General features: G+C 48.2%; 5 protein-coding genes and 2 pseudogenes across 7 annotated transcripts, besides 1 other annotated feature; 2 read left to right on the forward strand and 5 right to left on the reverse strand.

Annotated features, from left to right (window-relative positions):
• Positions 1-20,116: part of a sequence feature (contig 1.2 1..168814(-1)) that runs on past both edges of the window.
• ANIA_11258 (uncharacterized protein) lies at positions 210-633 on the reverse strand (the record flags this gene model as incomplete). The annotated part of the gene is made up of 2 exons (XM_050611103.1): positions 210-288; positions 611-633. The coding sequence occupies 2 exons, from the start codon at positions 631-633 to the stop codon at positions 210-212; spliced, it is 102 nt and encodes a 33-aa protein (XP_050469367.1).
• ANIA_11257 (uncharacterized protein) lies at positions 3,448-3,861 on the reverse strand (the record flags this gene model as incomplete). The annotated part of the gene is made up of 3 exons (XM_050611104.1): positions 3,448-3,486; positions 3,540-3,559; positions 3,642-3,861. The coding sequence occupies 3 exons, from the start codon at positions 3,859-3,861 to the stop codon at positions 3,448-3,450; spliced, it is 279 nt and encodes a 92-aa protein (XP_050469368.1).
• ANIA_00014 (uncharacterized protein) lies at positions 5,836-6,576 on the forward strand (the record flags this gene model as incomplete). Its single annotated transcript, XM_652526.1, has 1 exon — positions 5,836-6,576. The coding sequence occupies one exon, from the start codon at positions 5,836-5,838 to the stop codon at positions 6,574-6,576; it is 741 nt and encodes a 246-aa protein (XP_657618.1).
• ANIA_00013 lies at positions 8,073-9,789 on the reverse strand (annotated as a pseudogene). Its single transcript has 3 exons — positions 9,187-9,789; positions 8,506-9,134; positions 8,073-8,442 (listed from the first exon to the last, which is right to left on the reverse strand). Coding segments are annotated over exons 1-3 (1,602 nt in total).
• ANIA_10009 (uncharacterized protein) lies at positions 10,825-11,089 on the forward strand (the record flags this gene model as incomplete). The annotated part of the gene is made up of 2 exons (XM_050611105.1): positions 10,825-10,958; positions 11,014-11,089. 2 exons carry the CDS (start codon positions 10,825-10,827, stop codon positions 11,087-11,089), a joined length of 210 nt encoding a protein of 69 aa, XP_050469369.1.
• On the reverse strand, positions 13,684-14,521 carry ANIA_00012 (polysaccharide lyase family 20 protein; the record flags this gene model as incomplete). The annotated part of the gene is made up of 1 exon (XM_652524.2): positions 13,684-14,521. The coding sequence occupies exon 1, from the start codon at positions 14,440-14,442 to the stop codon at positions 13,684-13,686; it is 759 nt and encodes a 252-aa protein (XP_657616.1). The 5' UTR covers positions 14,443-14,521.
• ANIA_00011 lies at positions 17,948-19,412 on the reverse strand (annotated as a pseudogene). The gene is made up of 4 exons: positions 19,232-19,412; positions 18,934-19,001; positions 18,386-18,864; positions 17,948-18,302 (listed from the first exon to the last, which is right to left on the reverse strand). Coding segments are annotated over exons 1-4 (1,083 nt in total).

A 20,116-nucleotide genomic window follows, 5' to 3' on the forward strand; every position in this document is an offset into this window, starting at 1 on the left:
TCATTATTATTCTAGATGGGCTACAAGATAAGTTTCTTCTTAACTAGTTTGTAGCTAATTGATACAGGAATATCTTGTTGTGATAAAATATAGGGAAGTAGAAAGGAAAAGCTAGGAAGTGGTTAACTCTAAGTCAGCTATTCCATTTTTAATCACAATAACCTAGAGTGGTGTGGCTGCCTTAGAGTTAGCTCAGAGGATTTATGGAGTTATCTGCGACCGGGTTGGGTATACTGTCTGAACTTGGCGGGATTTTGGAGCTCGCGGGTTGTCAAACAGAACAGGATTCTGTATACAGTTTAGGCCTTCTATTCTATTGTGAGTACACAGTGTAGCGGGCCCTGCCCGGAAGTAGTGCTCGAGGCCGTCGACGGCCACTCGCTTCACGTGACCTTTCCGTCACATGACCCATCGGTAAGCTGGCGCATATCTAGATGTTTCTATCCTGTCGATCTTGTTTCTTCTCTTTTCTTCTTTCTTCAGCGTGTTCTTCTGTGATGATCCTACCTGTAGGATAATTAATGGCATTAGCCCGTAACACACAGGTTCCTGATTGGAGACTTTATGCACATAAATTCTTGGCGGGTAACCCGCGGGTTCCGGCTCTTACCTTGGACCCTCACGGGTTGTCATGTTTCTACACCCAGTTTTCCATCCCAACAACCCTAGTGTAAACCCAGTGTAATCAAATGTAGATGATTAGGAAAGCGGAAGCAACTGATAAGTAATAACAGCAGAATGAAGGAGTTAAATTTCGCTGACGATAGTGCTACAGAAGAGTGGCCGAAGAAATGATATAGGGATAGTTAAGGTCTGGCGGATATATATATAGACGGGACAATAACTGAGATGATGGGCAAACCATGACCTGAATTGAGAAGTCGAATTCTGCAGCGACGGTATGAAAAAAAAAAAAATCCCCCTTTAGCTTCTCTGTTATTAGTTGTCATTTATTGGTTGAATTGATCTAGCAGATGGATATTGTAAATTCTCCTTTATGTTGGCAATCTTTGATGTAGTTCGGGCGGGAGAAGTCCTCAGGCATAAAATATCAATGCCTGATAAGGTCTTTGATAGGCAAAATCACTGGCAGCCTGCTTAGGTAAGGCGGAATGTCAGAGCACTTGTAATCACCATTACACAATCACCATTACATTTACAGGACACCATTCCAGGTTACAGTCCACTGGGAGTGCTCCTTATCAACTGAGGGTACTGCGGTCGCTGGGATGGCTGGCCGTTCAGCTTCAGTGACGCTTTTAGCGCCGGTACGTATCTGCCATGCCGTACTCTACGCAAAAGACCAAAACAGAGCTAGTCTAGAACCCTTACTGCAGCATGAGAGCTGATGTTCTCTGACTTGAAGAGCGAATACCCCTGGCCGAACGCCCACGGCCAAGATGCAGCCCCAACTTGGCATTATTGACCGACGCTGTCTGCCTCAGCGCTAGCACCTCGCACAATGTATCACTAGGCTACATTAGCTTCGACTGCAGGGACCTACCAGACAAGAACACTGATCTTTTACAGAGACGGGATGCCCCGCCTAAGGAGCCCATTGTCCCGCACGAGATAGCGTCCAGTGCGGAAGACATGAGTACGCCATGATAGACATTCGACAGTTTACAGTGACGATAGCAGTACAGCACCGGAATGAGACGTCTTTTTTTTTAGCTGGAAGACAACCTAATTTCTCAGCCGCAATGCCGTCTACGCTGCACATGGTGAAAGAACGTCTCGTTTGGCCGAGACAACGCTTGGTGTGAAGACAGCCAAACCGACAACGAGATCTTCCAGCCCTAGACATGTCGGAGGACGGTGGGCAATGTCATCTTTGACTCAACGCGGCGCTTAACGAGGATAACTAAATTAAGGCTTATCGATTCATCTGAAGCAGACAAGGAGAGAGCTAGAGGGAATGTGGGCTATCTAGAGCGGTGGAGGCGACCTGGACAAAGGTGAAGGAGCTTTTGCTAACCTAGCGGGATGCTGTGAAGTGGACAGATACGCCGTACACAATACTGATGGATGATGCCGAGGCGTTTGATGAGAGTATAAGGTGGCAGGGAAGAACCTGTTGAAGTATGATCCAAAGCGTTTATCTGAGTCTGAGACTGGGCCGAAGCAGCTGTTGATGATGTCCTGGCTGAGGATCGTATTAAGCTGTATCATCTGTATCGTCAGGATCAATGGTAATTAAATCGGCGTCGAGTTATCTGGAGCCAGCTAAAGTAGTTGGAAGTACAGCTCTCGATATAGCGAGGCAAATTACTGTATACTGAGCTTCGCGAAACAATTCAAGGCAGCATTGGGTATTTTTAACACTATCTAGTTCATATCGTTGTCAAGCTCAGCATTTGATTTCCCACCATCCCTCAAGGGTTTTGGTTTAGTGGTTCAATAGAAGCCTCCATGAAGATCTCTGGTCCTATTTTCGCATTGACTGTCGACAATAAAATATCATAGCAATTCAATTCCTAGCTTGATGAAAATGAACATATCAGCATAAATTTAATTCTTGTTCCCTCTGGTTGTGGCCTGCCTATATGACATACCGTAATCGGAAGACTGCACCTTGCTGCGATAGGTATAGCGAACTTAAGCGTTGAACACCCAATACCAGAGCCTCTGCGAAGAACACCGGCCACAACGATGATGCTCATGGTCTACAATGAACCAACTGCTAGTGATAAAAAGCCCTTTCTTGGATCCACAGCCAAACCAAGTCGACCCAAGTCCCGTGCTTCGACGACAATGTCAAAACCCTTCTCGAGACGAGCCAATCGAGTAGGCGGAGGTCAAATGAGCGACAGCGCGTGGCGATTGGTTATAGACGAAGTGGTGGGACTTCTGCGCCTATTTCGGGTTGTTCGAGATACGAAGGCCTTGCGCTTATTGGAGTAGCTGCTCCATTCAGTCGCTATCGTCATGGAAATAACAAACAATTTAAGGCGAGATGAGGAAGGAGAGAAAATGACTTATGTTTGTGCTTAGGATTGTCCCCGTTTGGTTGGCCTTCCCCAGGACAAGTATCGTCTATGATCTATCGTTGCGTTTAGTGGACTCTGGCCAACCACAGGCTGAACTCAATAAGCGCCGCTAGACAAATCTTAGGGTTTGACAGGTTAATGAGAAATAGTTTTACAATGCGCAAAGGAGCGGATGGGATTCGCGACTAATAAAGACTTCTGGACTAAAGCCCCTAGTCTTATCATACATTTATTCTCATTTCCAAAGATTGGACGAATGTTGATACATTCCACACAAGAATCCAAGCAAACATAAGATAGAGGTATTTGTAGGACGATAGCAGGAATTTAGGCATGGACAGAAGTAATGACAGACGTCTTATTGAACTCTTGGGCCGACCCAACCTCTGATATATGGATGGGATAGCTTCGGTATATGTAGCCGTATCAAGTGATACAGTCCCTCGTAAACACGGTGTCACCTTATAGCCTTGCTCCTGCGGTCCGGGGCAGTGTTCTAATATAACAGTTAGCTCATCTTGCACATCAAGGAAGCGTACTGATACTTACTCGTCCACTAGGCATAACATCTGTAAGAGTCAATGGCAATCCAGGATCGGGCGTTGCATGTCTGTCCAGCATTGCAATAGTACGTGGTGCCAAATGGATTACCACAAGCAGTACTGTAAAATTCACAACGGTCTGTTCCTGGGGGCGGCACTTCCACGCTGCATAGGTTCTCGGTCTTGAAGCCGCTCACATTGGTGCAACCGTCGCCAGTTGTCTGGGTTTCCTGGTATTCACCACTACATCCGTGCCATCTCACGATTGTGTTGGCAGTCACTGCCGACATGAGAGACATGACAGTGAGTGTGGTGCTCAGAATCTGCATCTTGTCTGGAAAAGGTTGATTATCTTCTTGCGTTATGCCTCCGCGGCGAGTGATTTGAAGTTGGGCTGGGGAGAAAGTCGAAGTGAGAGATGGCAACGAGTTCGAAACCCAGTATTTATATTAATTCTCCCTTTCGTTGAAGTTGTTTGCCTCAGGACAAGGCTCGTATTTCGAAGACGTATTTCCAATCAAATGAAAAGTCCTGTCAGTTAGGTCAATTAGTGTACGCATTGCCACTATCGCTTACTGAAGGATGATGTGAACTTCCGGAAACGAGGTTATACAATCCGCATCTAGCCTCGCACAACCTACAAGGGTTCAGACCATACCCCACTTACACGATGATTTATACGAGCTGAAAATAGATGGTAAGATCCCATTGAGTAGCCATGCTCGGACACGACGCCAAAGTGAAGATCATCTACCTGAGCATCTCGGGGTGGCGATGCTTCGTCTATAGATGGAGGGAAATGGAGCTGAGGGCGTCATGTTGCATGCATGGCCAGTCTCATTACTTGAGCCTCGTCTCTGACCAAGGCCTGGCCGCCTATAAGTTTCGGAGCTATTACCGACTCGAGTAACTGACGATAGTGATACTGGAACCCCCGTCTCATTAGGTACGCTCGGTTAGGGTTCGGCTCATCCTTCGTACAAGGCACACCAAACGCCACACACAGGTGTTTTCCGTACTATTCCTTGACTCGAGATGACGAACTAGCAACATACATAGAGACGTCATATGAACTACCTAATCAACTCGTATATACCAATCACAAGGAATCGTGACCAAGAGGGGAGAGCTTCGTATGATGTAATGTGTTTAGATCTCCTGGACCGCAAGGACTCTGAATGTAACCTTTCAATGTTATTCGTGATAGATCGACGTCTGCAAGTTTGCCTTCCCAATCAGCACTCCAAGATTACTGAGGACTGAGGCCATAAAGAACATAGTACAACATCTAACTGATAATTTCAAAGAAAGTCCAACTATCCAAACACAGCGTAGCTTATATCCTTGTACTTTTCTTAGGCAAATGTAACAAGTTTGCTGTATTATGTAGGTTAAGGTATATGGACTGCAGTTTATGTTTCCCCCCTGGCGAAATGCCAAGGGAGTGAAAGGGCTCGGCATTTCCAGACGTCTCGTTAAACTTCCAGATACCACCACACTCCAGAGTCATATACGAGCCGATATGCGAATAAGAGTATAGTGAAGTGCACATCAGACTTGGCAGCTCCAGCTGGTGCCGATCGTGACCATGGGGATCATCCTCCTCAACAAGGTCATTACTTAGAGTACGTTCCTTTCCTGTAGAGACGGACGCGTTTCCAAATGGAGTTAAGCATGGCTAAGCATCCTCGTATTCTTGCTGATCAGAGGCTGCCGCTGGCTGAACCTGAAATTGGCCTCTTAGCACATACATCGATTGTGCCCCGAAAAAACAGCCGCCTACCAAGTAGCCATGAGAAAGACCTCCTCGCGCAAGCGACTTTGTGCAGCACACCTGTGAGATCATGGATAAACTCCCTACAGTATGGTACAACTTACAGTATTCTGGTTTATTGCGACTGCTGTGTTTTGGGTTAGGTGAATCGACGTCTGTATGCTTTAAGTGAACGGATTTTCAGTCATTTTTCTGATATTACGGAAGTGAATGACTCGCCTGCACTGATCGGCACAGCAGCACCTAAGACAGGCAGGGATATCAGGTCTGGCAAAAGGAATGATACCATTGGAGCTGGAAGCCTGTCGATCCATTACGTGGTCTCAGCTGAAAAGACTATACCCCACCATTGGCCCTGGGCGCTTGAACAATAGCAGGTCACAAACTATTTTTTTCACTGGGCCCTGGAATGAACCTCAACGTAAATCAAAGCCGGAACTTCCCCAGCCGTCAATTTAGAAGTGGTATCCCATATGGTCAATTCTGAACTAACACAAACATTCCTCCTGATTGAACGAAATTCATCAATATGCGGTGGCTCAGCAAACTTCTCGCTCCGTACTGGTTTTCATTGCTCCCAATAAGATCCCATGCATGGACATTCGTCTGGCGTGATGCGCAGAACAACACGCACGTCCCCAGCGGCTCCTCTGACTTTCCCTGCACCGAGATTGCTAACCCGCCGGGCATGGTCTTTGAGTACGACGCAGACGGGGATTTTACGACTTTCTATGTGTATCAAAATACCAACTGCTCTGGAGATCCCACTGGCTGGGCGGAGCACTATCACTCGAAGCCTGCGAGTAACTTCCTTGGCTCATTCCAGATTGTGGACAGAAGAAAAACACAATCCGCAACAGCATCGTCCACCAGTTCCACTGCATCAGGGGACACGCCCCTCTCAGGGGGTGCGATTGCAGGGGCTGTCGTCGGTGCAGTGGCTGGTGTAGCTCTCATGGGGGCTCTAGTATTCGTCGGTGTAAGACGACGAAACAATAAACCTGTCACTACTGCTGGTTCCGCTATCACATCGAATGGCCCGGCAGGTTCGGGTGTTGTCCCTACTTTGATCGAAGTACAAAAAGATACCCTACAGCCTGACGAGCGTCCTATGAAAAATGAATGGGTTGCGGTTGCAGGCTCGGAACAAAAACCGACACGAATGGCAGAGCTACCAGGGGATTTTGAGGCGGTTGAGATGAGTGATAGTCACCGGGTAAACGAAATCGAGGGTACGGGTTGGTCATTACAGAGCTCACGAAATGCCTGACATTCCTGGCTGGTCTTGGTAAGGCAGCAGCTGATGCTTGTCAATCTTGCCTTGAGTGTCTGACACGATAGCTCAATGTATCCTTTGGTGTATAAAGTCGTCAGTAGCCAAGTGTGGCTTGTGCTCGACTCGACATGTCTTGTCCTATATCTGAAGGAATATTCACTGTAATATTTCGCTAATGAAGGAATCCAATCAGTCCAGAGTTCTGCGGCATCTGTGCTTATTAAGTAGCTAGAGAAAATTACCGAACGCACGAGGTACATAGGCCTGCTACATTATGCTATGAAAGAGAATGGCCGCTTAGTGTAAGTCACTTTATCCAAAGGAAAGCATGAGGGGGCTTGGTATGCTGTACGTAGAGACGGCTAACGCATACAGAGGACAACACACCCAGCACTGCTGGCCATTTCCTGGCGAAGAAATTGGCGGGGCAGTCTCCTTTTACCCAACTAGATTGAGCTGATGCATAGTCTGATAATGACATACGCGATGCGGCAAGCAGGATGGCATTCTCAATGGGGCCAATACCTTCCCCAAGAAACTAATGACGAAGGCCAGAACGAATGTGTCGGGGCAGGAGCGGTTCACAAGTAGGCACAACAAGGAAGTTCGATAGTACACAACGGGAGCTGGCACTAAAACCCCCACAACTCTGGGCCACGCTCATCACGAGTTAGCACGGTGATGTCCGGCGCTGCTGAATGGGTCGAGTTTTTGGTTAATATGGATCGCTGCCCTTCTGCTACTTAGCATGCCTAGCCTCAAGCATCACATTTCAAGTCTGCTGAGGAGTTGTGCAAGGCGTTGGCGAAATTGATATGAGGCTCCTCGATCCGTCGTTTAGGGCTGCGGGCCCTGTCGATCTACCTGCCGATCCCGTTGATAGCCACAGCACCGGCCGACAGCGAGTTTTGAAACCATCGCCATCCTTCTGTTCATCGCAGCAATAATCAGACTTAATCATCCCGCTATGACATGACGAGTTCTGATGGACAAATGGTCAAACGATGTAGCGGCTGTTGTTTGGCAGAAGTACGGCAAGGGAAAGAGGATCACCAATACCCAGACGCAGGTATCCATCCATTTAACGGCCCTTGCGACTCCCAGTCCCTTGCGAAGACTGAATGCGTCATTAGTTAATGCGTTATTAAGTGAGCACAACAGCACCATGAGCTCCTAGAAGCAAGGGGACTAGCACAAAGGTTGAGTATTGAAACTAACTGGCCTGGAATTATCTTCCACTCTCGACGTACCCAGACAAGTACTAACGAGGACCTAGATCAGTGTCGGAACTAGTGAACGTCGAAGAATACAGAACAATTCTCGATAGTATGTAAGTGAGCTCAGCAAGACAGTGGCTTTATGTATTGGTCTTGGAGTATTGTTCATCAATTCTGTTATCGAGTTAACCAAGAAACCTCCCGCTGCTAGATGCAATACGAAGTTCCTCAATATGAACCAGGATCCCAGGATCTGCACAAGATTACCCAACCCTAGTCTCTGCTCTCCACGTGGACAGCAGTCGGGTCGTTGGACGCCTTCATCTCAAATCCCCTCTCTTTCATATCTGCAGTCGCGACCTCGCCAACATCCACGGCGCTATCTCCGTCAAAATACTTAGCGATTTCCTCCATCGGTGTGTAGCGAGTCTCAATAAGGAAGGAGTAGATCACAAAGACTTCAAATCCCAGGAACACGCAGTACACGATATAATACTTCCAGGCCAACGCCTCCAGCGCAATGGCATTTATATACTGGTTGAAAAAAAGTGCTCCAGTGACGCAAAAGTTCAGCCACGTAAAGCCCTTTGCACGGAGACCATACGGGAGAATCTCAGTAGTGTACGTTGCCATGAGACCCGACCTATCCGTTCCCAGATTAGCATTCTGACGGCGCAGATCAACAGGGAAATGTAGCGGAACTTACTTGATATCGTAGAAAAGGCCGTAGAGGAAGGTGAAGAAGACAAAGGCATATCCCAGCCCCTTATTTGGTGCAATTTCGTACCGCGCGGAAACAATTGTCCAGATATTGAACACGACACAGGTGCCGATCGTGGAGACCAGGTACATCGGCCGTCTTCCTAGCTTCTCAATGAAGAAAGCAAAGACAAAGTTGGTAACTAAGCCCTCAGTCTTCATTCCTGCATTGATACCAAGCTGTGTCTGGGGATTTGTGATCCCGACGCCGTCCATGACATATTTGAGGTAGTACGAGATCAGTCCATTGCCACTCCACTGACTGAAGAGACCAAGAGCAGTGATAAGGTAAATCCTCTTGCGATTGCCTCGGGACCTAAAAAAGTCCACCCAGCCGGTATGGCCAATCTGCTTGTCCAATGCAATCGCGGCCTTGATTTCGGCGTACTCCAGCTGGACAAACTCATCGTTCTCATCGCCTTCCGCGTGAAATTTTACGAGAATGTCGAGTGCCTCGGGGTGTCTGTCCCTATAGATCAGCCAACGGGGGCTTTCCGGCATCCACCACACTCCGATGACAATGACAATGGTGCAGATCGCCTGCAACAAGCTGGGAAGCCTCCAGGACCAGTCACTCTAAGCCCCGTCAGTCACAACTTCAAAGCCCCAGTGTGATATCATAGTTTACCGGAATTTCGAGCGTCCCAAGCGTAACCCAGCTGGCTATGAAAGCGCCCGAGTGATACGAGGCACCGCTCAGAGTGACCAAGACCGCTCGGTCTTGAGGATGAGCAATCTCTGCGATCAGAAGGGGCGCACTACCAAGCACAATGCAGTCCCCAAAGCCGATCAGGATGCGGGCGGCGACGAACATGCCAAAATTCCTTGCTCCCGACTGTAACCCCACTGCTAGCAGCATGATAAGACAGCCAACGACAAGACCAATTTTGCGGCCACGCCAGTCGATCAGGTAAGGCACGAAAAAAAGCCCAATGAGAGACCCCAGACTCATGGACGCATTGAAGAGGCCTAGGATAGCACCGCGGGGATGGTTAAAGTACTCCTGCCAGTAGGAGAGCGTTTGGAGCCCGTTCATCATGGACCCATCGAATCCATTTGCGGTGTTGGTCAGAATCAGGATGATAATGTAGATATAAAGCTTCCGCATATTCTTCCTTTTCCACCACGGGACGCGGGCAAACTCCCGATGCGCAAAAAAGAAGTGCCCCTTCGCAGGTTTCTTTGGCACAATTTTGCGAGTCTGCTCTGGGGGGCGCAGAGAGAACCCCATGGCGGCGCGTCTCTGGGTTCTTGATGAATGTATTTCTTCAAGTGAGTATTGTGATAAAGAAGAGCTGAAGGTTAACAGGCTGCAATTCACTCGAAATACCGTTCGTATTGAACAACCTATATACACAGCGCGGGGAGCATTTAGGCTATACTCACACCCAAAACTAGGGTCGCACACTGCACTAACAACTTAACAACCCCATGGGGATTTCCAAGTGACAGTTCAGCCTGTGGGTACGGGGGACGAGAAGAAGAGCAATTTAAGTAGCTTCTTATTTGCGCTTCTGGTGCGGAATTTGGCCTACAATCCCGCCGGAAAATCGCCAGATAACGCTATAGTTTGAGTTTAGGGAGACTGGGCGGCGTCAATAATCAGTATTGCAAGTCTTGGCCGCGAACTTATAGCCATGGGCATTTAGCCTGAACAGAGGCCTGGCCACTGTCCGGCCGAGGCAGTGTGCAATCACTGTCCTGCACTCCTGTCCAGCTGATTTTCCAGCAGTTTGTTCGTGTCTTGTATCCTCTTACCCCGCCCCTCTGTAGTACTCTCTATATAGTATGAGATCTGCCGCGGATCTTTCTGCTACTGCACAGGCACTGTTTCCCTAGAGTGGCCGTCCTTCCCTCGGTATCTAGACCGGCGTGCACATGCAGCTATCAGCACGGAATATCAGACAGCTATCTGTGTGAAGTGTATGCAGCCTAGTGTTCATTTCTGAGAGTAGATTTGTTAAACCCTCCCCGCAAAACCTAGCCCAGCCCGCCAAGACGGGGTTTCGTTGGACCTTCGAACAATCAACAACAATCCATTGGATCTGGAAATGATTGGCTGACCCGAAACCTGGCTGGGCAACTCGTAAGGAATCTTGACAGCCACAGCTCATTAGGTCGATCTGGAATTCTCTTCTCCGCCTAAATCACAAGTTGGCGTTGAGAATTCCACCTTGTTCTTGGATCAGCCCCCTAGCGTTTGTTAACCTTTGATATCCGTCTCTATCTGAACTAGGTCATGATATGTCGCTCACTACAGTCAGCCATGATTATTATGATATCCTCAGGATTAGGCAGACTGCAGGTTCAGAAGCCATCAAGTAAGCATACAGGAAACTGGCTTTGGTCAAGCACCCAGATCGAAAACATGAGCCCAATGCGACAGCCGAATTCCAACTAGTAAGCGCTGCTACCATATCTTTTCGAAGTTTAGCATTGATGCAAGTGTGGTGAGCTCAACGAAGCACATGAACATCTTTCTGATCCCAAAAAACGCCAAGAATACGACAGAATATATAAATCAATGCTAATGCCTCAAGAATCGAAAGCTATCAGAACTCAACAAACGGCTTCCACAGCATGATTATCAGCGCATAGAGCCTATAAATCGCGGTATAACGCAAAGGATTTAGTTAGGTTATTGGCGGAATTAGACAGCCTAAGAGGACAGAAAAAATTGATTGACTGGACCCGAAATATGTTCCGATGCTTCTAACTTTGTTTCTGCTGGTATCCTGTCCCAGCATGACAAAGACAGCATTCTACACTATACAGTTAGACCTGGATGCTGTACGGTCTGGGAGGCAATCTGCGTACACGTCCATCTAACGATTGCAGGTATTTTGTCGTCGATGGAATATTTATTCCCGACGTGCGGATTGCATCGGGGGTTGGAGTTGAATTGACGCATTATAACGCTTACAGAAGGGATGGGATGCTTACGGCGGAAACGTTGGTCACTGATTGCTTCTGACAACTGAACAAGGAGTCAGCCAGATTCCCACACCATTCTTCGCGTTAGAGTCGGGTTAGGGGAGTCAATTATTTTGCTACATGAATAGAGATCACTGGTTGCCATTCCTACTGTGATTGTGACCAGAAAGCGGGCTGAGGCGTTGCAGCTTTTTGATATAAAACATGAAATTGATATCATCAGGTCACATTATGCCTGTTTGGCGCTCAGCTGTTCACAGAATATTCGATTCAAGATGTGCCGTTACCACCGCATGATTGTTGGACACGAGAAGATAAGGACAATGAGATATGAGGACTGCCTCAAGAATTGGTGATGATGTGCAGGGGTAGATTGAAATCTGGCCAATGGGACACGAGAAGCGAGAAGGCACCGGGGTCATAGAAGAGCATCATTTGCTGATGGCATAGTTCGGTGTGTTGCAAGGAATGGGATTGACTAGGAACGCAGGGTCCCCATGTCAACTATTGTTTTCTTATCAAATAGCGAGGTCGGCATATGCGAGGTATGCTGCATCGTCCCTCAAATTGGAGAAAGGACAAAAGTCTCCAAGTAAACACGTGGTACATACCCTATAGGTGCTCGAAACTATTAAAACTCCAGTTCCTCAATAATGATTCCAAACGTGTCGCCGTCGTTAATGGTGCCGTAGAAACTGGCAAGCTGACCCCCTTTGGCTGTTCATCAGGTCAGTGGAGCTCAGAAATTTGGAGCGGAAAAACGTACTGGTATCGCGGCATATCCATTAGCCTTTCAGTATGCATGTGCAATCAGGCTAGAAGCAAGCTTTTGCCTGGATGTCAACTGGGAACGCCAGCAGTTGAGTGTGATTATAGCGATCTGCAGTCTACTATCACGCCAATAGAAGTATTTGCAGTGTTAATACCGGTCCCCAGTTCTTCCAACCAGGTGGTCTAGGACTCGCTTAAGATCGTCCAAACAGCCATTTCAGCCTCATTCTTGGCCCCATGTGCGTGCCACTAATGCGGCCCTAGTCAGGGCGCGAGCCTGTCGAGGAACCGATCGGCAGTGACCAACAGTTTGTGGCCCAGTTGGGTGAGGTAGTCAGACAACCTGTCATTTCATTCTCTGCACATTTCCAACTTCTTCTCCTGACTCTGCTTTTCCTATACACAGGATAGCTAACGACAAATAGTGTAACCTCGAACTACACCACAATGAGCTTCATTCCAATCATCTGCACCTACGAGTTGTTGCTCGCAAACACAGCCTGTCACACACGCCAGTCCCTATTTTACCACCAATCAAAGGGTAAACACCAAGACGGAACGAAGGCAAATCAAATAGTGTTGAAGTTCCCTTTTAGAATACTATACATACTGATGAAGGAGTATGGGAAAGGAAGATAAACCTGTAGTCGAAGCTGCTGGTTATATTTTTATAGTATTATAGTATGTACCGTATGCGCGAACAAAAAGAGGCACTAAAAGGGATTTTTGATACAGCTGAAAGCTTGCTGACAATCAGAAGCAATGCCATCAAATGCAAGCTGTAGAGTTAGAGAAGAGGACTCCATTTTCTGCACGTGCTTTATAGCCGGACATGCAATGGTGAAGTGAGATGAAGAGTTCAGAGCTCATTTGCTAAAGAGAAGACCGTATTGCGCTATGTACAATTACCGAGTCCTTTGTTTCTATAGATACTGCTATCCGCGGCATTATTGGGAGATGTTATATGCCATATTCGTACGACATATCAAGCGCCTAAGCCCTAACGCCAAGGAAATATATCAGCACATGCTAGATGGGGCTACAGCATCTAGTCTTGTGTGGCCGCTCGCAGTTGTGCAATGCAATTATGTATATTGCACATATGCCTGTTATAAAAGTCCCAGGGACTGTATGATATGGACATGTGTGTATTTTAGGTTTCTGAGCGTTCTTTCAACCATGCTACTTTGGGTTATCAGGTGAGCAGGAAATTACTTTGTTCCTACGAAACAGAAAAAAAGGGAAAAAAAATCAACGTAGGATAACTCATTTAGGTAGATAACTCTATATTTAGCTGTCTAGGCGTTAAGATTGAAATACAGTGAAATGACATGGATGTTAACCAAACAATCCGCAAGTCAATAGAACCAGAGTAAGACTCTAAAAGCAGGACCCTACTGGCAATATTCTCGCTTATACCCTACCACTGACTCGGGTCCGCATCTGCAAAAGCACTTCCAATGCCAATCTCGTCATACCAAACCTGCCTGGTGCCTTGGCTCCCTTCCAAACGCCCCTGATCATGCCATGCATTCGCATAAAGACCCACACGAAAATGGAACTGCCGATCATGCGCAATCGTCGTCTTGATATCGTAAACCTCCTTGACCTTCTCCCCATCAAACCAGACCTTGAAAAATCCCGTCGAGTCAGACTCCCATTTCACCTGCAAAACAATTTTATGCCATTCACCCGCCGAGACGGACGCTAGATTCGCAAACGTCTGTGTCTGCTGCGCACAGACGGTACCTGTCTTCACGCGCGAGTAGAGCTGGTTTCCTTGCAGCCAGATCATTGTCGAGGGCATCCAGTCGTCGCACCCGGAATCGTTGAAATCAGCGATAAACTGCGCGAGATTGTACGACTGGCTCGTAAAGTCCCAATCCTGTTGCAGGCGGAACGCAAAGCCATAAAAAACCGTTTCGCCGCGGCGGTAGCCGGCGTTATGTACGAGCTCCGAGTGGTAGCGCCCGCTGTAGCTGGAATCGTAGACTTGTGTTACTTTTAGGGCTTGGGAACCTTCGAAGGCGACGTTGCTGACTTCTTGCACGGTGCCGCGGTGTTCTTGGTTGGTGCTGTCCCAGCCAGCGATGGTGCCGGTATTGCTGAAGGTCTGGGCTGCTTGGCTTGTGAGGGCCAGGGCCACTAGGACCGTGGTGGAAAGGAGCCTCGAAAACATGATAGGGTTTGACTGAGTTTATAGGGCTGAGGTAAATGAGGTAGGCGGAAGATGTCGGTTGGTTCGTAGTCCACAACAGAAAAGAATACTGACCGCTGAGGCAGACCCCTGAACAGAGAACCCAGCCTACACACTCTGCGTACTGGGAGCATATATATCTGAGGACATGGAAACCTGAAACATCTTACGTAAATACGTTTACAGGCTAAGCTCTACGCGAGCTGCAACCACTACCTAGCGCCCATATGCCGATATGCAGGGTTGCAACGCGGGGTTGCAACGTCCTGAGAACGGCTGCCCCTTTTAAATCTCATGAACTTAAAGCACCTTGACCTTCCTACTTCTTCACTCAGAGTACTCCTTTTAGCTTAATTTTGTAGGGGCTCGGGACAACGTTTATGCGGACAGCTATCAGAACGCCTAGGGCAGCCCTAATCCACGCCGACTTTGACACAACCCACGGCTTACCCGTTACGGATCTAGGGTAGACCCGTGACGAATCGAGTATGGGTAGCCGTCTTGTCAGGCTGTTGATGTCTGGATAGTCAAGTGTCCGCCATGACACGAAGGTGCTCTGAATGCCAGCAGACGTTTCTGATCGCCAATAGCCCTGTGGTAAGGAGGTTATGGGAACTTAAAGTTGAATCCCGGGGGGAAGAGACTGTACGTTAATTCAAACCCATAACAAATTATTATACCAAGCTTTCCAAGATGGTATCTCCTAGATGACCTGCTGTTGTTAGGATAGCAAGACAAGGCCATCGTACCAGGTGTCACAGGCTATGGCCTGGATCTTGGTTGTCGGCCATGCCCTCAACCTGGTTCTAAACAAGGTTTCTGCAATATCAGCGTACAGCTTCGGGATTGAGGCCTCGAAGCTTAGGAAAGGAGATCCGTCCTCATAACTTCGGAAAAGGGATCCGTCGGCATACAGGTCCGGAAAGTCAGAAAGGTTGATAAAGGGAGGAGGAAGATATCTGCGCTTCTATCTTTTGTTTCTTTCTCTAAGCTTGTGATACTCGTTTATACAGGACAGCCAGTTGAAAATAATACTGCCTATGCCCGTTACACCAGGAACCTGGCTGTTACAAGTCTGGCGGGTGTCTAATGTTGCGCATCCCGCTAGGCCTCGGCAATAGAGATTGGAAGCCTCAGGCAAATAATCAATAGAGCTGCAGATGAGTGATCAAGATCTAGGAGCCTTCCCGGGAGATACTACATGACCGGCATTAACAGGCTCAGCCGCGTTTCAGGTGGATATTGTCATGACTCTGTTTCTGGGCTCTATTCGTATATCCCCAAGATTCAACAATTAGTTCCCCATTATCGGCTTTACGTGGTAGCGGTATCCTTATCAAGTTAACAAGATGATCTGCCCTGACAAAGTAGATCCCTAACACCTATCTCTAAAAAGGTGCTGGCACACCATGTCCTGTATTAATAAGGACATAATATCAATATTGGTCAGGAGCGGTCCAACAAGCAGCTATAAAAGGTTTTAAGAATAGGATAGCGATACTGGCATAGATGCCAGCATTACTAAAACTTCTAATCATCGGGGTATTGCTCCAAAAATCCTTTTATTTTGGCACCTATATAGCTAGTTCCTGAATAATCTCCAGGCAGGCAAAACAGGAGCAGGAGATAGTAGCCAAGGAGGCTGATAAGGACCTTGATGAGATTAGTAATATTGCTGGTTAGGAAGCCAGTGTGAGAGATTATATGTCTAGGCAAGAATAACTCCCAAATTAGACCAAGAGGTCACTATAATCAGTCCAGGTGGCCTGATCTGCCTGGATCGCACCTATATAGACAGCCTGCTGGTTACAAGCACCTTGACGCCCGCCTGCGGGCCAAAGGCATCCCAACATACGCAGACGCTGGTTTCGCAGCTTTTACGGGGAACCAGCATGCTAGTGTCTGCTTTGGCGGGTTTCAGACTGAGGTCTGTCTACTAGAGAATTCTGGCCTTACACGGGTATCCTCGCTTCCTCCGATCGTATTTGGGTTTATCTACTCGGACACCGTAGAGTGCCAGTCAACTGCCCAGGTGCCGACATAAATATTTTCAGTGCCAAGCCAACCGCGCCGCAAAAGACATCTGGAAAATATAGGAAGACGATATCCCCTGCACAGAAGCATAGGTTGAGTAGATTGGATCCTCGCTTGCAGGAGAGGAAACGGAATTCATGCATCAGGGGACTCATGCGCCTAACATGGTCTAAACGCAGCACGGTGTGGGACAGATTATTATCAACGGGTAATAAGTTGACCAGGCCAATACGGCAGAGCTCCTAGGATTGATCTTGGACAAGGAACCGTGATGAAGGGAGCATATACGACAAGCAGTCAAACAAGCAACGCAGACAAACATTGCCTTAGGTGTTCAAGACACCTCCGCACCGAGCAGATGAGATAAGTCTCCCAGGAATGTATGGTAACCATAATGTACTACGCAATATTATTCCACAATCCGCCGAGAGATAGACACACCTGAACTCTAGGAACAAAATGTAACCATCCTCGTCCGCGTCTCTGTTATGATTCAGATCAATTTTGGGATAACGCCAATCAGCGGTGCCAGAGTCATCTGCGGCTAGCGGAACTGGAGAAGCGATCAGTGTGCATGAGGTTAGCTGCGAAGTACCACGTCTGTATAAAACCTTCCATCCTTTAGGGCTGCCCAATGAAAACCTATTTCCTGCACAGTCCAGACAAGCAGATTAGCTTGAGCCTGGCGAATTTGAGATGGTGAAACACATTTGTGTAAATATCCAGTGGTATGTAATAGCTTGCAAGCGGCTTTGACGACACATCCGATTCACCCCCAATGCCATGGCCTAACCTCTCATCTGGCTGGCCTAAAGCCTGAGTTTCCTCCAATGCGCTTTGCAGTCTGGAACGAAGCGGCTTTTAGACGCTAGTATGTATACTTGGCAGGTGCAACGGCCTGACTGTGCCAGTCAACGATCGTGAAGAACGGATTGGCAATCACAAGGTCTATGAACAGCATGCCTGCACAAAAGTCTCATTTTGTTCGCAAAGGTTCTTGAGACTGGCACTTCTTGACACGACGCATCTCAATAGATCGACGGCCTGTAACCTCGCTAACCTGAGAATCTCTATTAACTTTTCTGCCAAGCAGTAGCTCTAGGGAAAGAGAGTTAAGATTAGTCATGTGAGTTGATACTATCAGCCGCAGCCTGAGCTGTGTTCTTTCGCGTCTTAGCAACGAGGCTGCAGACATGGACATATTTACTTGTGCAGATAGTACGGGCATTAGGTTCCCAGCGAGAGAGGCGTGGGAGCTGCAATACACTCGCACCTCATTCTCTTACATTTCTCTACAGAAGTCCTTGGTCGTATACCGGCCTATTAGCTGTTTATTACGTTTATGACCAGCACACTGGGCCCTTGAACACAACTATGAGTGAGACATCTAGCATTACCGTCTTACCTTGAACTAGTACAAATACAGTGAACACACAAATGAGACTCCCATCAGTTATTTTACATACTCGAAGCTCTGCTCAACAACAACGTCCTTCTGGATCCTAATCGGTCGTTCAATCGTCTCACCAGCATCACGATCCTGCGTACGCGACCCTAACGAGCCCTCTCGGCCCCCGGCCGCAACAGTCGAGAATAAATACGCCTCATCCGTGCGCGTCACGCCAAACGACGCCATCGTCCGATCTGTGCTATTCTTCTTGGAGCTCGAAAGCATGTTGTAGCTGTTCAGCTCGTAGTTGCGTCGGTAGCTTCCGGATCCGCTCTGCGACTTGAGCTTTTGTCTCGCGATGTAGGAGCTTAATGTGGGGAGACAGGCGCAGATCAGTCCAATGCCGGCTTCGGCATTGCTATAGAAATAGGATGGTTAGCACAGCCATCTCGTAAGGTCGGCTTGGATTGTTGAGTAAGAGTTGAAGTTGACGCAACATACGCTGTCAAAACACAGTGAATCCAGAACCATGTCGTATCCGGCGTTTGCGACTCATCGATCATCATGGCCAGTCTCCAAACACTGAACCCTGTAGCCAGCCCACCAGCCCCCAAGATCCCAATGACTCGCAACTTCTTACTCAGGCTCATTTTCAGCGACCATAGCATTGGGATAGGAAGAACAAGGATCCAGAAGTCGCTTATCATGCTGATGGTGGAGTCGGCGATAATGACCTTGCGTTGGTCGAGGCACGTTCCACCCGTGACCTCGGCGCCAAACCAGTACGTGGAGATAGGCTTGCAGAAGAAGATCTTGATGAAGAGGGCGGGGATGTAGTAGAGGAGCAGGACGACGATGGTCCCGTAGACGATCATGACCTTCTGGCGGTCTGGAGCGAAGATCCGGAGCATGACAGCCAGGAGAGCGAGTTTGATTACGAAAACCATGGGGACGTAGACGAGGGTTATGGCGTAAGAAGCCTGGAGGAGCGGTGACAGTGGTTAGTAGGTGTGCATTTGGGTGGCCCTGTTGTGAGGATGCTTGAAAACCTTCTGGAACTTGATCATATCGCTCTTTGAGACGTCCCACGCGTGGTAGCCTCCACCGTAATTGCCAACTGTTTGTTCTTAGCAATCTCTCTCGAGAAGGGAGAGTCTGGGAGCAAATACGTATAATCATATTCGCGCAGAAACCAACGAAGAGCATCTATCGCAGACATTGAATCAGCACATTCCACGGAACACTACGACCGGAGCGTATTACCCATCCAAAAATCGTGGTATCTTCCAACAATGACAGTCAGCTTTACTATAACAGAAACTAGAATATTGGCAATGTTGAACTCACAGTCCTCAAACTCCAAGGCCTTCCGCAGCCGTACCTTGACGAGGAAGCGCAGAGCCACAATGACTGACGTGACGACAAGGCAAATGACCTGCGTCGCAAGGTTGACCGTATGAATGACATCCTCTGGATTCTGGAGGTCAGACACCTCACCAGGAGGAGCCGGGATAGCTGGTTCTGACATCTCCTTGTGGTGAACTCAGCTTCCAGAACCTGGACATTCAGACAAAGCCCGTAAGCCTGACGGCAAGAAGGGAGCGATCGATCAGGGAATGAGGCGCTGGCCCAGCGGGTATGAATCTACGTGCCTAGACAGGACAAAGCGAGAATGGTAAAACCCAGCCAAGTTAGAAAGGATGAAGGAACCGATGGAAAGGAAGCGAAGCCCAAAAAGCACTCGCTCGCTCGCTCCCTACATAATCCTGATCCTGAATCGAGACAGGCCCCCGATGGAGAATCCCTATCGTCGACCTCAGTGCTCAAACCATGAATCGATCGACATCCGCTGCTGAGCCCAGGGAGCGATGCTGCGATAGCCGGGGAATCGGACCGGCCAAAGCCATCCGGTATGCTCTTGTCTATCACAGACAACCAGGCACACAACGGTAACTGCACTATTGACGATCGTGCTGTAGGTTTCGCCACGAAATCTCCTCATTCGGTACGAAGGCCATCCGCGATCTGGTTTGCTGAGGACGGGTTGGGTGGGCCGCGCCAGAGGACGCCGCTAACATGGATCTGATTCCTTTGCGGCCGATACCAACACCGCGGATTCTGAATGCTTCTCAAGGGCTCTGGGAAGCTAGAACTGATTCCCCTTCTTAAATGATAGACTGGCAACATCCTCAAACAGCATGTATCCCATATCAAAACAAGTGCCGGCCATAT

Source organism: Aspergillus nidulans, chromosome VIII (genome assembly GCF_000011425.1).
Source record: "Aspergillus nidulans FGSC A4 chromosome VIII".
In the NCBI taxonomy this organism is placed as follows: domain Eukaryota; kingdom Fungi; phylum Ascomycota; class Eurotiomycetes; order Eurotiales; family Aspergillaceae; genus Aspergillus; species Aspergillus nidulans.